Genomic DNA, 24,353 nt, shown 5'->3' with positions numbered 1-24,353 from the left:
TACAAAAGACCCTATGAAGCCTCAATGCCTGATATGCTTCCAGTTCAAATGATAAAAGAAAATTACTCATTTTAATCTTCTGTCCTTTTGTACCAGCACAGGGTCAATTTCCCTGCGCCAGGAGGGTGCAGAGGAAGAACTGTTCTAGGAGCAGAAAAAAGCCAAAGCTGCATTTTCCCACCCCTTTATCATTCCCAGCTTTCCCACACAAATGGCTTTTCCAGGTATGTGGTACCTGTGCTAACACAGCCACAGGGGTGCTAGAGAAGGAATAGAATGGAATAGAACACCACTGACCATACAGAGAAACAAAAGCTAGAAGGAACTAGAAGGTATCCTTTTTCCCTTTGCTGTTCATGTGTCCCTATGGGGAAGGAGTAAAGCATCCTTCTCAGAAGGCTCCTGCCAGTTACTTGCACAACTCACCAAATTCCAAAGCCCAAGTGGAAGACAAATCTCTACCAGAAATCCACTGTCTCCTCTCACCTGGTTACACACCCTGGCATTGCAAAACGCCAAATCTCGTCAACGGGATACAATAGCACTGCTGCCTGCATCGACACATTTAGTACCTCTTAACCATGTGAAACATGCCAACGACAAACAGCTCCTGAGCATTCACGACACAGCCAGTGGCCGCTGCCAGGTACCAGGTCACATTCAGTAACCAGGTAGTTGCCAGGAGTAAACACAATTCCTACTCGAGAGTCACTAAGTATTATTCGGTTTAGATACTGTTTTATAGCCTGGAGAAGGCTGGAGGGGAAAGCTGTGTATGTTTCTCATTTAAAAAGAAGTGGAGCAAGAGAGGGGAACCGGGCATGCAGAGCAGAACGCGGAGCCAGAGTTTTCGTCTCTTTATGAAGCCCAGGACTGGTAGCAGGAAAGCGGCCACAGAAGCTCCGCAACTGTACAAATAACGGTTTCTCTCTGTTCTGGCGGCACTTTGGTGCTGTGGGCAGAGAACGGACCGGAGCTTTCCAGGCACGTCCTGCCTTGCGGAGAGACCCTCCGGCGAGGCGTGCGGGACGCTGCCCTGTCCTCGCGTTTAAGCGCCGCTGTGCCGGGCGCTTGGGTCCGCCTGTCCGAGTTCGGACAGCAGAAACACCTACGAGGACCTCCGTGTGTGCGTTACCGGGCTGGAGCCGGAATTAAAAAAAAAAACCTAGGACTGCTTCAGCGGGAAGGGAGCAGCCACAGCCCCACCGGACCTGGCATCGCCTGGCTGGGCGGCTCCCGCTCCTGCCGGGGTTACGGACGGGAGAGCAGCGGGAATCCTCCTCCCCAACCCTCCGTCCTGCGGGGCAGGCGGCGCCGGAGCACCGCTCGGCAGGGGCGGCGGGGCGGGGAGCGCGGCGGCGGGGGGGCGGGCGCGGCGGCGCTAGGGCCGCGCGTTGCGCGGGCCCGGAGGTGGGGTAGCTGCCACCGCCCCACTCGCCGGCAGTCGCGGGGAGGTCGCTCCGAAGTGAGGAGGTGCAGCCGCGCCCGAAGTTTGGCCGCACCGCCGGAGACCTCCGCGCCGCAGCCCCGGCTCGGGGCGCGCTCCGGCTGCTACTCGTCTCGAGCCTTATGCCGCGGCCGCTAGCGCCCCGCGCGGGGACGCCCCCGCCCTGAGCGGCGGTGGCGGGCGGGGATCTCCGGCGGGCAGCACCTGCGCAGCGCCCGCGGGGATGATCTGCGAGCACCGCCCGCCGCCCCGCCGAGCGACGGAGGAGAGCGGCAGCCTGCCCGACCAGCCGCTCGCCCACACCGCCACCGCCGCGGACCCCTCGCCGCCCGCACACCGCCAAACTTCGACGCCGACAAGTGCCTAGAGCGAGGGGCGGCCCCAGCCCGCGCTCCGCTGAGCTCCCACACCCCGCCGGCAACTTTCCCCGGAGGAAGCGCCCCCAACCCGCCCCGCGGCTCCCCATGCTGCCGCCGAGGGAGACCCAACGCGTCCCAGCGCCGCGGCAGCTCCGCGCCGCCCCGCGGTGAGGCGAGGGCGAGCCCACACGGTGAGTACCACCCGCCTGTCACCCCGGGACGGAATGGGACACAGGGACTGCGTGGCGCGGAGGAGTCGGTGAGCGCACCGCGTCCCCTCACTGTGCTTCCCGGCGGAGGCGCGCCGCGGGCGGATCGCTGCGGGCCGCGCGCCCCCTGCCGCCCGCGCGGAGCGGGAGCGGGGCGGTACCTGCGCGGCGCTGCCGCCTCCTGCGCGGAGCTGCCGCCACCTTCTCCGCGAAGCTCGGACCGGGCCGGGTCGGGCTTTGAAGAGGCGCGGCCGCCGCGCGCAGGCGGTGGGAGAGCCCTGAGGGAGAGCCCCGAGGGAGGGGCTCGGCTCTCCCTGGCTCCCGCCCCTCAGCGCGGATTTTCCCGCGTGGGGGTGGCGGGTGAGGAGATTCAAAAGTCCCATTTGACAGAGGGGCAGTGGAGGGAGTAGTCCCGCTGGCCGAGGAGTAGCGGGTAGGTCGCCGGTCCTCAACCTGGAAACAGTTCCCTCCCTAGCATCGGAAATTGCAGGAGGCTTTGCCAACCGCACACCGAACCCCTAAAGAAGCCCCACATGGCAGGAGACAGCGTAGACCAACTAAACCCGCTAAAGCCCATGTTTTTGTTGCTTCAAAATTGGGGTGTGTGTGGTTTTGGCCAGTGCTGAAGGTACTTTTATTGTTCTGCAATCAACTTTTGGATATGCCGCATCTGCTGTGCTAGGAGACGGCCTTCCTTCTGCGGAGATGTTAGCGGAGACAGTGAGTGAAACAAACGGTGGAGATGCTTTTAAAGAGGGAATAAATCACTATCTCGTCTAAGGACAATGCGGTTGAGGATGAGAAGCTGTGGCCTGGTCAGCCAGTCGAAGGGAAGAAAAAAACACAGCAGAACTTTACTCGGCTTATTTTTTTGGTGTGTGTGGGGTTTGGTTTTGGGGTTTTGGGGGAAAAAATAATAAAAGCTGATTTCTGGCTTTTTTTTTTTTATTATTATTATTTTAAAGGCTGTTTTAGCAGAGAATTTACAGCAGTTAGTGACAATAGTCTCATGGAGTCGTGGACTTAGCCATCAACCCTCAGCCCTGTGACACTGATAAGAAGAAGTGGCACCAACTTTCTAGCTATGTATGTAAAACCTGGCAGTAGCATGGGACAAATGGAGGGGCCACTGGGGTTTAATTTTCTTTTGGTTCTGAGGTGTCATCAGCTCACACCACAACTGGAAAGCATGGTAGCCCTGTACCCCAGACACATTGGTTGAGGGGCATGTGTGACCTTAGTGAGGGTGAAAAATAATGGCTAAAAAACCCCCGCAATTGCCCCAAATGCTAACTGAAATTCTGAAAGGAAAAACTTGCAGACCATATTTGTGCTAGGTACAGAGATATTTAAGGAAATAAGTCAAAATTGTAAAGGTGCTAGAAGAAAAACTGAATGTTGCTACATAAAGCCTCTAAAATTAAAATAGCTGAAGTGTTTTTACTCCATATGCTGACAGCTGATGATACCCAGCAAGTAATGGCAGCAGTAGTGTGAGGTGTCACTCAGCAAAGAACAATGTGGGAAAACCAGAGATACTGCAAATTCTGTGCTGAATCCCGTTTTTTTGGTAGCACAAGAGTGTATTTTATTTTCTTGAGCCAATAGGTATTTTAAATTTCTCTTGAGGTGAGGAAATCTTTTTCTGATGAACAGTTGGATAAGATAGAATAAAACGGAACCTGAACTTTAGTGGAGCAACATATGAGTCTGAAGGCACCGCAGCCATTGTTGGGAATGTACTGCATTTCATCCAAGTATGAGGGGAAGTTAAACTGTTAAGTGCAGGGCCCCTTCTTGTTTGCAGAGATGAATAATTTTGTATTTATAAAAGAGGTTGGGTTGGGTGTTTGGTTTCAAACTATCGGAGCTTTATATGTACCAGATTGTCCCTCAAGTTGTCTAAGCGTAGCAAGATTGTTTTTTATTAAGTGTTGTAAGTGGCAGGTACGAGGGTTAGTTCCGGTTTGTAATACACAGTATTTCGTACATTCAAAACTGTCTTTAAATAATTAATAGCTGTAGTAGACCACAAAGGATCTTTTTACCTGGGCTTGGTCAGATACATTCATCTGGCAAAGCTGATAGGGATACAAACTTAAAGCATGTTTCCTTTGTTAAAAAAAACCTGTTCTGCAGATGCCGATGCTGGGCGGCAAAAGCCAGCACACCTTGCCTCCCATCATGATTTTAACCAGTTCTCTGAAGGCTGCCGTGCATTATAACATCTGGTTTTGGCTCTTGCTTTTACTGGTGTGCGATAGTAGTGTACTCTATCAAACACACAGTCTGTGTGAGAGGCAATCACTTGTTTTCTTACCTCCTTTGTGTGCCTGCTGTTTGCCAAAGGGAGAGGCCGGGAAGTCACCCCTAAGGTCTGGTCTGCGCAGGCAGCTTTTCCAGCCGACACAGGTCATGTGGAGGGAGGCCTGCATGGAAGGGGGTGGATTTTCACAATGGTGGAAGGAGGCAAAGGAGGAATGTTTGCTAACAGCCCCTGATAAGATCTGAAGTTCTTTTGCAGGTATGGATTCTGCCAGGATACACTTTAGCTGTTGTGAAGAAAACGGTATCTGTTCAGGCTGCAGAATTAAAATGCTGCACAAGGTGTGACTTTCCCACCTGGAAAGGAATGTGTGTGTGCAGAGCTGCCTTCACAGCTGAATTGCATCTGGGGGGTCAGCTCCAATCTGTTCTCCTCAAAACAGCTGTAACATACTTACTATGACCCGAACATCCAGCACTTCGGTGCTCTGGGGAGAGGCAGGGGCAGCAAAAGCAGCCTTCTCACCAGTGCCTCCTCTCATTTTCCCTTTTGCACATGAAAGTTTGGGGCCAAATGCATCCTGCAGTTCATACTGCTATTGCCCCACAAAGGGGATCTCCAGGAGCAGGCTTCTCCAGAGGCTTTGCATACATTAGCTAACGTCCCTCCAGCGGATTGCCGTTCCCTTGACCCCTAGTAAAGATGTTGCTCCCTCTTTGCCACCCCTGTGGACCCTCAACATCCAGGGTGTGCAGCTAGCACCATAGGGTGCAGGAGATCTGGGCACTAGACATTAGTTGTTCCTGATTCACTTGATGGCTTTTTTGTAAGGTCAAATGCACAGACATTACTGGGGACAAAAAACTCCTCTTTGTGTTGCCACAGTTAGAGGCTTAACAACTGGTACAGGTGTAAACTTCAGAAGTGTTATTCTAAACAGGTTTTTACAGAATAATTAAAATAGATGGGTCCTTAGCAATATGCAGAACACATATCGTGAGTGACTCTGCAGGAATAAATATAAACAAGACAAATTGTACAGCTCTGTCAGGAAAACCCCGGCAGCACTCAGCGCACGATCCTTAATGTGCTTTGGTCAATATCTTTCCCTGTATCAATGGAAGCTCATTAAAAGAAGATACTGCGGACTAACTGAGCCATGCTGTATTAGTTCTTGCCAAAGCTTGACATTTTTAATACATTAATAATACGTCTGTAATGTAATGGAAAACTATTAATCAGAACTGGTTATATGCCAGAAATTTAAGCTATAATTGGCTGCCTCTTGTCAGGAATGCCTGTCGTACACTGCTGCAGCTGCCTAATGCTCAGATGTCTTGCTCTCCTCTGCACTTTTTCCTTGTCAATGCACTAAATTCAATCAATAATATAGTCTATAATTCTGTGTAACGACCATCATTATGACTGGCTTGCTTTAATGAGAATTCGTTATATGGGAAGTATTTTAGCACAGGCTGTTAAGGTAGTGGCTTGCTTCACATTATTTCAGTCCTGTCCAGTCCTGTGTATTAGTGGATTTGAGTCTCAGTAGCTATAAGAGGTTACGAATAACTGAAGAGCTATCAAGGAAAATGCTAAAGAAAATAGATCTGGTTTTGTTTGAATATACAGACTTGTATTTTAAGGATAATTAAATTCTGTAACAACTTCTTCCTACACAGAAATATGGCATTCACCTACTATTTATTCCAGCTGCAACCAAGCCTCCAATACAGAGTATGCTTAGACTTGTCACAAATCTAAAATACTTCGGCTCCTTTTTTAGCAGAGTAGTTGTTTCCCTTTTGTGTAATGGCTCTTCCTGAGCTATGATGTTTTGGGGGTGTTATATTTCCCCCTGCAAAAGAGTAAAATACATTGGAAAGGACTAGTGGGAAAGACTATAAGGTGTCTTTGGAATGACATGGAAAACATTCTCTGGATTATAGTAAGTAGATGTTCCCATAGAAAGCAAAGAATAATATAAGGTCACTACAAAAACAAACAATGGAACTATATACAGTGCGCTCTTTAAGAAGATTTCATTTTAATTTGGTCTTAGATATTTCTGCTTTTGTGTCAAATTCAGAGACAAAGCTTAAATATATTTGAAATAATTGAGAACTGTTACAGCATGACAATTCAGATATTCTCTGCATAGTCTGATAAAATATATGAGTTGTATGGTAACACTTGATAAAATGGATATAATGGAAAATTGCATTTACGTCCATACGGCAATTATTGTAAATTACTTTGCTATGGAAACACAATTCAACCATCTGTTGGCATTTCATAGTGTCTGTAGTTTAGCTCAGTTTAAGATGAAGCATTATTTAAATATAGGGAAGCTGTTTGTGAATAGCTGGGAAGATAAGTTTTGCAAATGCATATTGCAAAAGTGACGTGCTGAGGAGCTCACCAGCTCACATACCACTTCCCCTTCTTTTCTGGGGTATAGGAGGGTTCTTGGCATCGGGCATCATTTAAACCTTGGAGCAAGCAAAGTGGGCTGCAAGACATAGTGACTTACAGTTGTTTCTTAACATGTGAGGGGTTTGCACAGTTTTTAGCATCCAGACAAAAAGAGTACAGAGATGCTACAGCAGCTGGCTGAAATCCTTTCCTGCAGAAAGCCCAGTGCCCAGGCTTCCTGTCCTTGGCTACTATGGGCTAATGCCAGGCACAGGCTAGTGTCAGGCACAGGCTGAGAACTGAGTTGGAGTTCCTGGTTTTCCTTGTCTGTGTTTAGGATGCTTACTCAGTCTGCAGTTTTCCTCATAAATAATTTACCACTGTTTCTTAACAAATGCATATTTTAAGTCATTGAAATAATACCCTGGGATTTTATACCTGTAATAATATGATTGAGGTGACACAAACCAGGGGAATTTCTAGATACTTTCAGAAGAAAGAGGATGTATCTGCTATAAAATAAATGCAGTCACCTCCAAACCTAGGAAAATAAGACTGCCATAACAAAGGGGGAAAGCATCCTTAGACTAAGCTACAAATGAACCCTGTCTTTATGAGGAGTTTATCAGCAGTGTGATCAGTGAATCACAGTTCAAAGGAAAAGAAGAGGGGAAAAAAAAAGTGCAAAGCTCTATCAATGCTAATGAGAAATTTCAAGGAAATGGAAGTATGCTTGCAAAATCTTGGTTATTCTTAATTTTTTAATTTTTTTTTTTTAATCTAAGAAATGTGCAATTCTTTTGGAGCTCACTGAGGTGCTCTTGCCAAGACACTATCAGCACCTGGCAAACCTGATACCCATCTCTGTCATGTTAATAAGAGAGCCTTCCTGTGGCTGCTCTACAATGCTGGGCTGCCTGCCCCCCTACCTGCCTGCTGGCACAGTCTGGGCAAACGGTTGAGTTTGGTGACTTGCTCTCCTGTTTCAGCAGGGTGAAAATAGAGTTTTGGAAGCAAACCCCTTTAACTTACCAGAAATGACAGGAATCTGTCTTTGTTAGAGAAGAGTTAAATCCTTCATGTCAAAATATTTTCCCTGTGAATGATTTTGGTAGGTTGTTCATTCTAGCACAGCACCCACGGTAAAGGTTATCTATATTATACCAATTTGCTTTATATTGCATCAAACCTCCAAAACGTCAACATATCATATTTTGTAATGTATTGATTCTTGGACAATAAGTCTAACTCTTATTGTTTCTAAAAGGGTGCTGCTGCCAGAAGAAAAGAATGATTGATGGGAAGCAGACACCAGCCTGTAGACACTTATCCTTTTGCTTCGGATACTGATTTATCAGAGCATCTGGGCATCCCCTGCAAGCCCTGAACACAGAGGATCACTCAGGGTTATCGACAGTGTAGCTGAAGACCTGCAACTTCACAAATTATTATCTGCTATTGGACATCTTTTACAAGAAGCCCTGACAGATAAGTTGTAAGACAAAGGACAAGTGCTGTGTTGCTCTGAAAGACTGTCATCAGGGTCTGGATGATTCTACCAAAGTCTTCAACAACTGAAACAAACTAGTGAAATGAACATCCTATCCCTAATGCTTCATATTTGAGTAGGAAGCTGTTTTATAAAATACATACATGTATATGGACAATCTATAGACTGCAGGTACGACAGTACTGAGCATCCTTACAGAGGTGACGTAAAAAGGATTTAGAAATGTATTTGTCAAGTTTCCTGTCACTTCACACCCTCTGGGTTACCGTGTCCTCTGTGATGCAGCACTACCCTTCTGTATGGGGACATTATGACGTGTGTAAGACTCAGATTTATACAGAAGAAGGAAAAGTATGGGATTACATGGCCTGCCAGCCAGAAGCCAGAGACATGATCAAATATGTGAAAGTGACTCTGGATCCTCCAGACATCACATGTGGAGATCCTCCCGAGACTTTCTGTGCAATGGTAAGGCAAGCTTTTCATTTTTCCTGATTGGTGGGTATATGTGGTACATGGCTTCAAAATGGAAGCACTCAAGTACACATGTAGACATCCAAGAAAATCTGCATTGTATTCTGAAGGTGAAATGTTTTGCTAAACAAAATGCCAAGCAATATGTCGCTCTGGGCAATGAGTTGTCCTGCTTACAGGAACCTAAATTGTCTGAATTGAGTGTCTCTCTCAGGCAACTTCTAATGGCTTAAAAGAAAGCAGCATAAAACTTGTGGTGTGCTAACCCATGACTGGGGGGCACTTGCCTGGATTATGATGAACAGGTTCCAGTAAGATCTCCTGAAGATGTCATAGCATGGTATAATTCAGCATTATTTTCAAGCAAAGCCCCTTGTTTGAAACTCACGCTGCAGAAACTGCTGGACTGGTGGAGTTTTTCCAGCAAGCCCACACAGCCACGGGCAGCCTTGCTACAATGAGCAGCAGGTGCATACCAGCAGGTCCATAACTGCAGGTATGAACAGTGCAGCAAGGAGCAACCTGCCCTGAGGGCCAGCTCTACCAGCAACTGACAGCTTCCTTGTTTAGCTGAAATTAGACATTCAAGCCAACTGAAAGAGGCCTAATTCAAGCTCCTTAATTTTGATGCTTCTAAAATCAGAGTCTGGTTTTGGAAATGTTTGGCTTGGTAAATAATTGCATGGGTATGAGACAACAGGCAGATGCTGTATATGTATCAAGGTTTTACAGCTGTGCTGCTCCCAAGTCTTTGATAGATGTTACCTAAGAGGTCATTCAAGGTAAAGGAAATTTTCAACTTGTAGGTAATTTGCTTCTCCTTACAAACAGAGAATTAATTTGTTTGCCACTGAGTATCTATGCTAAATATTGAGTAGAAAAATACAGTATTCCTTGACTAGAAAGTGAGAGTTCGATATGCAAAGCGTATGTAGTTGGATCTATTGATAAAGCATTGGCGACATATATCACATTACCTATAAAATTTAGATTTGAAACACCAATTGAGTTCTGGTAAGTGAGATTATGGTGAGAAAAGTCTACAAAATACTTATTTGCCTGTGTACGAATCATCATTGCTGTGTGATCCCCACAGGAAGGAAATTTGCTCCTAAATGCCTTATGGTATCATTTTCAACCACTACTTTGTGTGAGCAGCTCAGGTCCAACCACACATCCATTTAGGTCATTATGTGCACACATGCAGCTGCTTCCCCACGTACATTATGGTAATAGCCACATGATAAATTGTGGAGGGACGTGAATAAATTACACTCGCTGTGAACCTGTGACTGCACCACTTGTGTTCTGCCCACTAATCCATCGTGGCTGACATGGCTTTGACAGTCTGAGCCTCTGAACAGGTTTAAGAAACCACTATTAAAAAAACAAGTAAAAGCAATGTGCTACATGTAATAAGTATTTTTCTTTACTTTGAAATGTACATTCTCCCTGAAATTTAGCCTTCAGTGACATTAATAACTCATCATGTCATCAATAAGAAAACTTGTTCTTTTAATGCAAAAGAAACTGCCCAGCAAAACTTTTTTCTTCCTTTTAGTGCAAATAAGCATTGCAGCAGCTCCTGTCTTAAGTAATTTTTTTAGTTTCTGAAGACCTTGGTTATCAAGTCCACCCTCTAGCTACAATAACACTTTTAAACAAAACCAAACAAAAACCCCAACCCAAACAACAACAACTATTACTACTACTAAAATGTGATATTTTGATTAAAGGTAAGTACTATTGGGGGGTGAAAGTTTGCTTGGGAATGACCTGAAGTTACAGCTGTAGCTCACTTGGAGCTTAAGCCCTTGATTGGCAGAAAGCCACCAGAATCCTGATACAAGGAAAAGACTAACATGAAGAACTAGGGAGAGAGAATGTGTGCTATGATGGTGTCAGTCATGTGAGTGTAGAGTGATTGACTCCTACATGATAAGCTGTTGCATTTGCTTTCAGCATAGATGTACATTGTTCATACTGACTATATTCAGATATGCATTGGTAGTGGCTTGATTTACTTGAAACATTAGGAAAATAAAAGAAATAGTTGGTGTTCCTGACAGTGCTATACATCAGCAGAGCACTCTCATTCCTAAAAATGCCCCATGTACTATAGCTACATGTAAAAATTATACCTTTTCTTCAAAATTAGGTTTTACATATTTTAGGGCCTCATTAACCATATTTTTATGTTCATTTTTGGTTTTAGAAAATGGGTTAAAAAGGTATCATTGATGTACTTGGAAAAGGTGGGCAGTGGAATAGAGTGCATTCTTGTTAGGCATGTTCTTGCAGTAAAAAAATCCCAAATTTGAAATGACAGAGAGCCAAAAGGTTTCTTTTCAGCATGGTGGTGTGCCAAACAGATATAAAAATGCTCGGGTTTATTCTTATGAGTAGTGGATATTTGTGTGCTAAACCTCTATACCACTGTTTTGTTACGGAAATCTGGGTAACGCTGCTTTGGAGGAGATCAGGGTTATTTTAGATATCCTAACAATTAAGAAGGGTACCAAATAATCAAGGCTGCTTCTGTAGTAAGAGGAGGAGTTTGAAGCAGTCTCCTGGTTTATTTCCATGTCCGTTCTTAGTAATTTTCTGTTCACCACAGAGTATACATACTAAGATACTAGGTATTGAATCTGTGTAGTATACATTGTATCTGTGCAACACAACCAGACTTCAGAGGTACACTCAAGTCCTACTGTGAGATGAAGGTAAAACGTAAGGCAGTCTGTGAGAGGGAGATAACAGTCAACAATGGCACACAATGTAATTGTATATTGCAATGCACAAAAACAATACAGAGGAGACAAGGCAGTTAATGGTCAAGTTTGCTTCTGACTTCTTTCTGTAGCTTCTACGTGGAATTAAATGTTCTTATGAATCCATTATGAATTTTTACTCTGTGAGCTAGTTTAGTTAACAGATCAAATAATGAAGTTTTGGCTATGCAGATCTGTTGCAAAATGAAAACTCCTAGTTGGTAGCTAAACTCAGCACATGGCAGCTCACCACTTGTGGGTCATCCCTTGTAGGCAACATCTGTAGGTATTACAGGGAACGTGCAGAAGAAAAACTATCACACAATTACTTTTATGCGGTCTATTCTAAGAATAACATAATTTCTGGTGGCATTCAGTATTGACAGTTCATGAGACTATTCTCAAATCTCAGCCCCCTGGAGTTCTGCAATTATGTGAGATTCCCAGCTTTCATTTAAAGCGTCATCTTTATTTTCCTAGTCCCGCTTGCAGCGGAAGTTTGAAAATGAAACTGGGAAGATCAAAAAGCACAAGCCAAATAAATGGCCCTCCAAATTACTGTTTGTTTAAAATGTCATCATTTTTGAAGTTGCTCAGAGTTTTTTAGGGCTTGGGAAAGGATTCTGCACAAGAGGAGAGATGCATAAGAGAAAAACATAAACAAATGTCTTAGAGCAGTGAGTACTCATAGTTCTGGCACTGGAGTTGCTTGTGTCTGTAAGGAGGACATGATAGGTAATACTGCTGCCTGTGGGATAACCAGCTTCCTGCAGAGGAGGTTGGCTTCCCACTTCTAGCTTCCCTGTATGTTTTGAAGCAATTGCTAGCTGCTTAGAGTGAGGCTCTGCTGTGCTGGCAGACAAAGCACATCTGCTTTCTGTGGCATTCCTTTGGGGAAATGTCGGCTGTCCTTTGTCAGTCCCAGAGCTGGACTGGATGGCTGCAGCATTTTGGCCAGGCGTTACCATTCCTGTGGGTCTGTAATTCGTGAACTTTGGCTATTAGGCATTGGTAAGAATGTGTCTGGCACCACACGCTTACAGTTAGTTGGCCTGGGAGGAGAGTAAAGGGTAAGAGAAAAGAAAAAGAAGCTACTCCACATTTTCAGAACTGCAGGACTCACTTTGCAGGGATACTGGAAACAAACTGGAAACAAAGTATCTCGGAGCGCTAGTTCTTGTGGCCTACAGCATTTCAGTTTACAAAACAAATCTGTTTTAAATCCCCGGGAATAACTAACGGTGAGATCTACTACTTCCTTCTTTGTAAGCTCTTGTTGCAATTTCACAACGTTTTGTCCAGCTGTGAAAAGAAGCAAATCTTTTGCCTACAAGAATAGGGTATAGGTTGCTTGTAACTTCCTTCTTTTTAAAACATTTGCCCCCAGTATGAGCCCTGGGAGCTCCCATGTTGCTGCTCATGGCTCAGGGGTCCCAGTGCCTCAGCCTTTCACCTTCTCCTGGCCAGGCTAGCCCCTAGGCTGAAATCTAGCCTTCAGCATGGGGTTTGCATTCAAACCTCAGCCAGGATCAGTGTGTAAACTCATTGTGAATTTAACTAGGAGATTCCTCATGTTACGGCTGCAATTTGCAAACTGGAGACAAATTTACATTACCAATCTGTGTTTGCAGCTGAAATGGCAACATAATACAATTTTCTGTTTATGTTTAGACCTAGTTGTCATAACACCATCCCACATCACAATGGGTAAAAAATGATGGAATTGTCAGCAATTAACGTTGCCTGCAGCTAATTTACCTCATAGGTTAAACAGAAGCTTGAAAAGAAGCCTACAGATGGGAGTCCTGTGCATTTGTACAATTCATAGAGCAGAAATGCTGACGGTAGTAGAAATTTGAGCTCTTGAGTGCCACTCTCTATTTCATAGCCAATCAAAACTAAATTAAGAAACAAAGATTACTAAAAAGTCTTCTGTGCATGTAATTCTGTCATTCTATTATGAGGTGGACATTAAATTTTTTCCTCTGAGACTTTCAGCATCATTAATATAGCATTCCTTTGATTACAAGCAGGGTCGTGTTCTTTAAAACAGGGGAAATTCTCCATAGTGTGGGTAGTGACACCATTATTGTTTGCTGAAATAATTAAATTAACAGATAGCCTTCTGGTTAAGGTATAAATCAAAACATAAGATAAAAAGGTATTTTTGGGAAATATTTTGACATGCCTATGTACATTCTTGGGTATGACATTTTAAAACATTGTTAAACAATATCACTAAGAGGTACTGATAAGAAAAAAAGAGCTTTTTTCTTTTAGGGACCAAATAAGGATTCTTTCATTTCACTCTTTCAGTTCTATCTGTGCAGGCCTACTAGGTAGCAATGGGATAGAGTAAGAAGTTGAAGGTGAGGCCGTTGTTACTGCTTTGTTGTATATTTTAAAAGTATGCATAGCTAGAAGTTACTGCAGACTTTATTTACCATACCTGCATTTATCTCTTTTGAACGGGTTTGACCACATTTACTCAACCCAAGTGTTGGTTTATCATTGTTGGGAAGAACTTTACACTTCAGGGAGCAGAGTTTTTGTTTTGGCATTTCCTCGTAGGTTACTGAATATTTCATTTCATTTCTAGTACCACAAGACCTATATGGTGAGCTACAGCCCTCCCTGCCCCTTCTCCCCTCTGTAGGACAAGGCACCTCTGCCACCCCATTGACATGGCTGTTCCCATCAAAGCACCACTTGGGTCTTTATGTTGCAGCCTCAGACCTGAGCAGCTAGCAGGATGAGCAGAAAAAGAGAAGCACTCACCATGCCCTTTGCTATGCTGGCTTCCCCTGGCTCCCTCCTGCTGGTCAGCACAGAGGCAACAGCTTACCTGTGCCTGTGGTAGCAGCCAGCCCATAGACACTTCAAAGGCACTTTGTTCCTTGGACCTCCTCCTGATGTTATGGAAGTCAAAGCCAGGGACGGGGAGGAAGAACTGCCCATTGTAAGTGCAGATCAGGTTCGTGATCATCTGAAGAACCTGAAAGTGTTCAAGTCCATGGGACCCGACGGGTTACACCCACGGGTGCTGAGAGAACTGGCAGATGAGGTTGCTAAACCCCTCTCTATTATATTTCAAAAGTCCTGGCAGTCTGGTGAAGTCCCCACAGACTGGAAAAGGGGAAACATTGCCCCCATCTTCAAAAAGGGCAAGAAGGAGGAACCAGGGAACTACAGGCCAGTCAGTCTCACCTCTGTGCCTGGAAAGATCATGGAACAGATCCTCCTGGAGTCACTACTCGCTCAAAAGAATAGTGAAGAGGTGATTGGGAACAGTCAGCATGGCTTTGCCAAGGGCAAATCCTGCCTGACCAACCTGGTGGCCTTCTATGAGCAGGTGACAAAATTAATAGATGAGGGGCAAGCAACTGATGTCGTTTACCTGGACCTGAGCAAAGCCTTTGACACTGTCCCACACCACATCCTGGTCTCCAAACTGGTGACACATGGGTTTGATTGGTGGACCACTAGATGGATAAGGAACTGGCTTGATGGCCGCACCCAAAGAGTGGCTGTCAATGGCTCCATGTCCCAGTGGAGGCCAGTGACAAGTGGAGTCCCTCAGGGATCAGTCCTGGGACCTGTCTTATTCAACATCTTTGTGGGGGACATGGACAGTGGCATTGAGTGCACCCTCAGCAAGTTTGCTGATGACACCAAGCTGTGTGGTGCAGCAGACACGCTGGAGGGAAGGGAGGCCATCCAGAGGGACCTTGACAGGCTGGAGAGGTGGGCACAGGCCAACCTCATGAAGTTCAATAAGAGCAAGTGCAGGGTCCTGCATCTGGGTCGAGGCAATCCCAGGCACAAATACAGGCTGGGCAGTGACTGGCTGGAGGATAGCCCTGAGGAGAGAGACTTGGGGGTGCTGGTGGACAAAAAGCTCAACATGAGCTCTCAGTGTGCACTTGCAGCCCGCAAAGCCAATCAGATCCTGGGCTGCATCAGGAGAAGTGTGGCTAGCAGGTCAAGGGAGGTGATCCTCCCCCTCTACTCAGCCCTGGTGAGACCCCACCTGGAGTACTGTGTCCAGTTCTGGAGCCCCTATTACAAGAGGGATGTGGAGGTGCTGGAACGTGTCCAGAGAAGGGCCACGAGGATGATCAGAGGGCTGGAGCACCTCTCCTATGAGGACAGACTGAAGGAGTTGGGGCTGTTCAGTCTGCAGAAGAGAAGGCTCCGAGGTGACCTAATTGTCGCCTTCCAGTATCTGAAGGGGGCCTACAGGAAGGCTGGGGAAGGACTTCTCAGGATATCAGGTAGTGATAGGACTAGGGGGAATGGAATGAAGCTGGAGGTGGGGAGATTCAGGCTGGATGTGAGGAGGAGGTTCTTCACCATGAGAGTGGTGAAACCCTGGAATGGGTTGTCCAGGGAGGTGGTCGAGGCCCCGTCCCTGGGGGTGTTTAAGAGCAGGCTGGATGAGGCTCTGTCCAGCCTGATCTAGTGTGGGGTGTCCCTGCCCATGGCAGGGGGGTTGGAACTAGATGATCCTTGTGGTCCCTTCCAACCCTGAATGAAACTATGAAACTATGAAACTATGAAACCTCTTGGGAAAGGAGTGCTCAATTTCATGAAAGAGAAAAAAAAAAAAAAAACCAAAACTAAAATAGATGTACTTAATGACAGCAGGATTAAAAAAGAAAAAATATTTTCCAACTGGAAGCAATCTAGAAATTAATACTTTTTCATAAATCAAAACTGTGAATTGCCAGTAAAACAGATTTACATTTTATTCATTATCACACATCAAGATTCCCCAGTAAATCATTAACAAAACTCTAGCCAGTTGCCTTTTTGTTGTTTCCTCCTCAGTTACTCTTTGAGTATTGGAATTTTTTCAAAACTTAAACAAAGCAAAAGTACACCCACAAAGTACTTCAGCTGGTAAAAATATTTGGGAGTAAAACAGGGTTTTGAAAGTCAAAGGCTTGTACTTATTTTCAGTTGCAGAGTTTTAAGGCACATACTGCATGTAAAAGAGCATCCATTAAGAAGATGCATATTGTATAGATGCACTTTTTGGACACTCCTTAACTACTCCTTTTAACACTGCCTTTATTCCACTTGATACTTGCTGTCCTATTTTTGTTTTTTCCCCTGAAGTTAGCTGGAAACATTAGACAGTTGTAGCTAACAAAATGATCAGTTAATGATTATTGTAATAATGCTTGGTCTTAGAAAGAAAGGGATTGCAACATGTCATGGAAGATTTCAGCAGTAACAGAAATTATTTTAGGGCATCTGTGCCATGGTAAGAACCACACGGTGAGTGTGTTTGAACACAACACAGCTGCAAAGCCATTCCTTTTACTGGCAGGTTATTGATGGCCATGGCAAGACCAAAATAATGTAGTCACTTTTCTCCTCTCCATAGAAAATTTCAATTGGATAAATCCCGGAAGGTTGGCTCTGGGGAGACACAGTGGCTTGCAGCACCCCCCATGCTGCCCATTGCTGCTGTGCTGTCCTGTCCCCTCACTGCAATTGTGTCCTCTCATTGGGGTAATTTGGCTCTGCAGATGAGGTTCTCACAAATACCTGAGCTGATGTCTCCTCTGCTGCCCTCAGCACCCAGGTTCCCCCAGGGCACCTTCCCCCACTGACTGAGTTGAATATCTTGGGGAGCTACTGAAATACTCTATAGGAACTTGGATGCTCTATCTTGTTTGAGCATGGGAACAGCAATTTTATAAAGAAATAAACAATTCCCCCTATAAAACAGATTCTCTGACATCAACAGAAGAATCTGAATAGCTTGCTGCCCGTGCAGATGGACCAGAAATGTCCCCTCAGCAGTACCTTCTGCAATTAAACATTCCTACCTTATGAGTAAAATCTTACTAGCAACATATTGTAATGCATACCTCTTTGGTGCGACAGATGATCTTGAGCCTGTGGCTCATACTGTCCTAACAGGGTTTGCTGGGGTACAGAGGGATAATGCAGTAGAACCGCACATCATCCCTCCACCTTCTCAGGCTGTTGGCCTGGGGCAGCAGGTAACACCATTCATTCTGTGCTAGAAACCCTGAACTGAGATTTTTTTTGACCCCTGGGGCTTAAGCCCACTTTTCAGCAGGGCAGTCTTTGCTTTCTAACCTGCTGGTGTCACACAGTCAGCCTGGAGGAGCAGTGGTACAGGATCATCCCCTTCACAGGGAGCAGCCCTGTGCTGCTTTTCCACGTGGGTCACAGACATGATACCCCATGATCCCAAGTGAGCTATGCAGCCTCAGATTTTCCAGGCTGCTGTCTCATTTTGAGGACAGTGTGCAGGGAATGTGATATTATGTTTCCTCCTGCTGTGACAGACAAGTCTCAAGAGTGTGAATTTCGGATTTGCTTAGCAGAACTGAGCAGAGCTATGCTCATGCTGCTTAGGTTTGTCCAAATTATCCAAACAAACATCTTTTTCCTTCTTCATTTAGTATGTGTATGCCTTAGAACACCAGTTTCATGTTTTCTTTCTTGCAAGGCTTGTACTTTGTAACAGCTAAGAGTCAATGCAAACAAAACATACTTCCATATATTAAAATTTCTATTTTTAAGAGTCATAGTGGAAATGAAGCCAGGGGAATTTGACTGAGAGTTCTGCAAACCCTTTATATGCCAGGACGACTGTGATGGTTAGCAGACTTTCTTGGAGTCCTCTCAGAAGGCAGAAGTCAGTAAGTTGACTGCCAAATAGTGATGTCAGTATTGAGACACATGTTATTTGTAAAGCAGCTAGTCATCTCTACAGCCATGCAAACACTGAAAGCCATAGCATTCTGCCAGAAGAGTCAATAGAAAATAAATGGACAGACCGAGATGGTAATCAGGCTCTCTCATCAATTCTGCTCTGTCCTGTGGACTACAGGTGGAAAAATCCAGACAAGTAGTAGCAGTTCTTATTGGCAAAATATGGAAATTAGCTACCTCCTTACACCTGCCATTTGTTTCATCCAGAGTTTAGAAAGGGCTGAATTTGTAGGAGCCGCTCAACTTCAGCACAAGTACCACTGCTGCCTTTTTCTGTTTATTTTATTTTTGTGGTCAATACTGATACTGTTTTGCCAAAGCTGGAATTTCTGATGCATAAAAAGACAACATACCTATTTAAGAGTAGCTAAACCCAGGTAAAGTTCAATATTTCTTGCCTGTGTTTCAAGATCTGTATATACTAGCAGGTTCTGAAAAGTAAAAAATAATCCCAGATACTACTAAGGTCATTGATCCCTGCAGATCAAGGGGGGTTCTCCTTCCCCTCTACTCTGCCCTAATGAGGCCCCACCTAGAATATTGCATCCAATTATGGGCTCCCCAGTTCAAGAGGGACAGGGATCTACTTGAGAGGGTCCAATGGAAGGCTACAAGGGTGATGAAGGAACTGGAGCACTGCCTTAGGAGAGCATGAGAAACCTGAGGCTGTTTAGTCTGGAGAGGACTGAGAGGGGATCTAATAAATGTCCATAAATATCTGAGGGCTGAGTGTCAGGAAGGAAAGGACAGCTTCTGCTCACTTGTGCCCTGTGATAGGCAAGGAGCAATGGATGTAAACTACAGCACAGGAAGTTCCACCTCACCATGAGGAAAAACTTCTTTACTGTAAGGGTCATGGAGCACTGGAACAGGCTGCCCAGAAAGGTTGTGAAGTCTTTTTCTCTGGAGACGAAAAAGACCCATCTGGACACATTCCTTTGCAACCTACACTAGATTCTATGGTCCTGCTCTGGCAGGGGGGTTGGACTCAATGATATCCAGAAGTCCCTTCCAACCCCTAGCATCCTGTGATTGATGAGATACATGTCCCTGCATACACTAGGATGCTAATCCCACTAGGTGAAACGGAGGAAGTAATTCTGCACTTGATTTACTTGTAGAAACAGTGGCTGTTAAAACACATTTTAGGTATGGAAGTTTATGTTTTCACAGGTCACTTGCAGTGACACCATCTTGATCTACAAGTACAAATATAGCTAGGGACATGAAAATGCTTGGCATTGAGCTGGCTTGGCAACACACAGAAGTGATTTCATGTAGCTCTGATGATTGCGGTATCGTGTTTTCTGTTAAATGGTTCTATTTCATCTAGCTCTTTAAGAAGATTGTATGGAATTTAGGAATAGAAAAGGAGAGGGAAGGAAAGGGCACAAATGAATTTTAATTATAGATATTACAGGCAAGAAATTATGCTAGAGATATTTTATGTCAGGCTTCAGCCCAGAGAGAATTTTTATAGCTTAAAAGTTGAAGGACCTTTTTAAAAGAGGACAGTGTTATGATGAGAGGAGCTCTCTCTTACATGTACATGCTGTGTCTTTCCAGCATCCTGGTGTATTTTAGATTGTTATCTATAAAACTGTCAGGAGCCATCATTTTAACTCATCCATTTGATTTTTACCATCTATACCTAGTCGTAAGGTGCTTTCCTCCATCAGAAACTAGAAAGGGAGCTGCTTTTGGGTGACATTTACAAATGACTAAGAAGAAAAAAGGCTAAAAAAAAAATTAGCAAACAACTACACAAAAGCCCTCATCTTTAAAAAAAAAAAAAAAGAAAATACAATGTGCATAACTATAGGGAAAAAAAAGTACAGAATTTTCTGACTTTTATAACAACTCTTTCTGCATGTGCTATTTTCCCTATCTATTTTTATCACAGCCTTCCAGATTCTGACATGCTTCTTGGTTTCCCTGACCATATGGATCTGCCAAGCAGTATAAATACTGGAGGAATAGCCTGCAGAAATATCCTCGCAAGGTGTTTCACTTTATAAGAATTTGATCAGACTTCTAGAAACATTAAGTAGCAGTTTTAATGCATTTCTCTAAAATGTTGAGGTAAATTTTTGCCAGCAGTTTGTACCTGGAGTCCCCTTTTTCCTGAAACAGAAATATGAGAAGCTGTGGAAAATAAGAGGTTAAGGACGTAAAGGGCTTTTGTCATCTGAAGCACTAGCTTTAATTTTTAGAAAAAGTTATGTTTCAAGAACAAAAAAAGCAGGCAGAGGAGAATCATGAGGTGTATTTGATACCTAAATGTCAGTGTTTAGCTTTCCATAAACAAGACTTAGGACATTGCTTTGACACTAATGCACCCTGTGTAAGTCCACAGAAGGACTTCTGCAGGCAGCAGTGGCTAGTGCCCAAATATTGTCATCTTAGTAGCCATGCTCTGCAATGTTTGAAGCTCTCAACTGAAAACTTTTAAGTAATCTTAAGTAAAAGCAAAATTAATAGTGTATTTTTTTTCCTTATCAGAAGCAATTTCACTGAAGTTCAGCTTTGTGCATCTCATGGCTTATTTGTAAATAATTGAAAAAGAACAGAAGACTATTATTGAATAATCTCTCTGTAGTTCTCCATAACTGCTCCATCATCAGCTGCAGCACTCAGCATTAGCTAAGCAGCATCATTTATGAGCTTCAAGTTTTACCAGTTTAAAAGCAAGCTTCTGAACAGGAGTTCAACAGTTCCTGGTATTGTTAATGGGATTTTCAGCACAACATTTTGTGACATTTTAAGCTGGAGTAGAGAGTATGCTATTGTTAAATGCTGAACAATGGACAAATGATTGATGGCTGCAATTCCCTGGGAGTGTTGGTTGTTTTTTTTTTTCCTTTGAGGCCATACACACTGCTTCTTCTACAAGTCCTCAACTGGTGCAAAGTGCTGTTTATGCACTCTACAGGATGGTACCCCCACCACGGAGAAGGTGGCTCTCATACATCTACCACTTGTGTTGCCCTTGCACCCCCTCCTGAGGGCAAGGCTCTCTCTCCAACCTCATTGGAATGGAGGCTCTTGAAAATGGTGGCACAATGAAAGACTGAACAGAGAAATAGGGAGTTGCTCCAAGAGCACAGAGCCTGCATTCCTTGAGGCTGGATCCCTCTCTTGTCACACCCTAAGGGCTTTATGGCTTGAGAACCCACCAGAGCTGATGGGTTTATTGTAACTTCTGCTAATTTTTTTTTGGGGGGGGGAAGGGGTGTGCCACACAAAAGTATCTTTTAAAATGGTGCAGACCCATGCAGGCCTTGGTTGTGTACCTTCCATACAGATGGGGGGTGGGTTTGGTTTGTTTGGGTTTTGTTTTAAATCCTTGTGAAGTTAAGGTGAAGTTAGGTTTGAAGCTGAGGTTAGGGAGTTTAGCAGTAGAATGGGAGAAGTGTGTGCTGCAGTGTGGATTGGTTTATAAGAACCTCCTCATTGTGCTGCTTTTCCTAGGCATGGTCTCCCAAGACAGTAAATATGCTGCAGGAGTGCAGAGAAAGCAGGCACAGCCTTTTAACAGGCAATGTTTGACTCTCCCAATCAATAATAATCTGACTAAGAATTTGGAGTAAATGTCATTCTGGTGATTGTATCTTGTCAAGAGGCTCGTGCTGTTAACTGATGGGTTTGGAATAATAAAACTGTGCAGAAACAAAAATCAGACAGCAGCAAGGCCCTAACGAATTTAACTTTAGCCTCAGGACTTTTTTTTTCCCCCAGTTCCCATCCTCAAGGTCCTATGCTAATGCAACTGTCAGCATCCTCCTCCTGCCAGGCCAGTTCCCTCTGATACACCAAAAGATTTACAGGAGCTAATCAAGAAAAAAAGTTATGCTTTGCACAAGATAATTAAAGATGAATTGCACCTATGATGAACTATTTTAACACCACCTTACATGAACTTCTTTAAACTCCCATCACCTAAACTAGTCACAGATAACAGTTGCTGTTATCCTAGCCAAAGTCCAAGGCCTTTGAAAGTAGATGTAAGGGCGATGCTGAGCAAGCCTTTCCTCTCGCTGCCTTTGCTCTGGTTTGGTAATTGGTTTTGTTTACAATTATGAGCTCTATAAAGCCTTACAGGAAAAACAGGACATGTTTATTTTTACAGTAATAAATCATAAATTGGAAACACCTTAGGAATTCAAAAATATCCCTCTTAATCAGGGATCAGATCCACAGCTTTTTCCTGGGAAATACACATGAACTTCAGTGGGCTGCTGTTGAAGAACAGGATGATAGACTTCCACACTTGAGCTACTAACAGCAGTCTACCAGGTAATGCTGCTCTTGGTGGCAGCCCCTGCTCTGTGATTGTAGCAACGTCCAGTGTCCCAGGAGGTGTTGCAGCCCCTGGGCAACCCACGGGGGGAAGTTTGTGGCAATGCTGAATGTCACAAGAGAAAGACAAGAGATTCTTTATATTTCTGTGCCACTCCTGGAGGACTCTTGGATAATTTGTTTGCAGGAGAAATCAGCTTTTCTCTATTTCAGAAATATTTGTAAGATTTCAATGGTAGTTTTACAAAGATGATGTCAGAAGACACTATCTGGCTTGTAAACAGATGAAGAGGCAACATAATAGAGTCTGCATTGGTACTGTATCTGACAATATGTCTGTCTACTTAAACCTTGCACTTTATTGATCTCCACATGCCAGGTAGTTGGGTTCAGTTATTGGTAGTTTTAATCATTCATAGTTTTCTGACCTGAGTTTTAGTGCTTTATGCAGAAAAGCAATCCAGCAAAGAAACACCACAAAACGTGGGCACATTTTACAAGTGATTTAAAGAGCTCTTGGTTAATGGGAAATGGGAGTTCCTTTCTGCAGTATCTGTGGATCAACATCTAATTCTGCAGTGAACCTCACAGACATTGAGGAGATCTGCAGCCATAGAAGAGAGCTATTTGCAATATTGTTTTTTACTTTAGTGGAATATTTTAAGCTTTTCTCAGTTTGAGTCAGGTTCCAACTGTTGTTTTTTTAATATAATTTTCCTTTTGTTAATTGTATGTATAAAGGTCACAGAACTGAAGCTGAAAAAAAAAAAAAAAAAAAAAAAAAAAAGAGGAAGAATATCTCTAATTTTAACCTGCAGTTGATTTATGAAGTGATACTCAATTCCTTGAGTTTGTGAAAATAACATATGCCACTAATAATCTCTTGGAACTGATTTAACACCGTATTCTATTGCAGTGCTAGGAAGGAGCCAAGGACTTGTACCAATCCGTCATTTGCAGTGACATTTTTGTTACTCTTTCAGAAATGCTATGCTTTAATTGTCTCCCTCCTTCAAATCAACTGCTTAGTTTGCTTTAACAGTAGGTTTTTTCCTATAGTTCTCATTGCCCTTGCTATCAGAAACCTAAACTCCCTATATTCCTGGCACGGTAGCTGCTAACAAGAACAGGACCAGAGAAACTATCCACGTCCCTCTAATTTAAGGGACTGAAAATGCTGTATTGATTGCAAGTTGCATTTTTATGGAGTTGACATCAAATTCCTTATAGACCTGCATTCCAGGCAATTCCTCCTCGATTCACTAGGACTGAGCTGAGAGAAAATCCATCCAATATAATACTTCCCCCCCCCCCCCCTTTTTAACCCTACTGTTCAGGGAGTTGCAACAAGCTGTCCAATAGAGAAATGGCTTTGCTGTCAACTATTAAAAAGAAACTGGAAGCTCTTAATTTAGTAGCAATGCTGCTAAGTGCTTTAGCATCTTCTGCAGTGTGCCTCCAACTGATGAACCGAAGCACAACTATAAATAGCAATGATGTCTTTGTCAGCTTGTGAGAAAAAGGGGCTGGGGTATTTTTCCATGTTTCCTGAAAGGACATGTAGTAAGACTGTACTAAATAAAAGAAGAGATTAGACACCAGATTTATGTTTGATGACTTACTGAATCGAAACACTGATTTGTCACCTGCTGGTTCACAAGATAACCCAGCACAAAGAGAGCACTGCCCTAAGGTTGTGTTGGATATGATTTGCACCCCAAGGATTAGTGATTGCATTAAGTTTTCAGCTTTACAGTTTGGAACTTTGGGGTCCTTCACCTTCCCTTTTCAAGTGAGAGGCAATGTCCCCCACCCCAAAGCGTGCTTGCCTGAACAAGAGCCTG

General features: G+C 44.0%; 1 protein-coding gene across 11 annotated transcripts in view; it reads left to right on the top strand.

Annotated features, from left to right (window-relative positions):
- Window positions 1–1,421: 1,421 nt before the first annotated feature.
- NTNG1 (netrin G1) overlaps window positions 1,422–24,353 on the top strand; it is a 168,804-nt gene continuing 145,872 nt past the window's right edge. For 2 of the 11 annotated variants that reach the window (XM_068140983.1, XM_068140981.1), the window contains exons 1-2: window positions 1,429–1,997; window positions 7,964–8,674. In XM_068140983.1, coding sequence (XP_067997084.1) covers window positions 8,429–8,674 — 246 coding nt within the window. In that variant the 5' untranslated portion in view covers window positions 1,429–1,997; window positions 7,964–8,428. Of the gene's footprint in view, window positions 1,998–2,293; window positions 2,890–7,963; window positions 8,675–24,353 lie in introns of those variants that run through there. The other 9 variants (XM_068140985.1, XM_068140982.1, XM_068140984.1 and 6 more) reach the window with 8 other exon arrangements.

This window comes from Melanerpes formicivorus, unplaced genomic scaffold (assembly GCF_026170545.1).
Source record: "Melanerpes formicivorus ecotype bairdi unplaced genomic scaffold, bMelFor1.0.p_v2 SCAF_7, whole genome shotgun sequence".
Taxonomy (NCBI): Eukaryota; Metazoa; Chordata; class Aves; order Piciformes; family Picidae; genus Melanerpes; species Melanerpes formicivorus.
The sequence above is the reverse complement of the archived record's forward strand: the minus strand, read 5'-3'. Positions and strand labels throughout refer to the sequence as shown.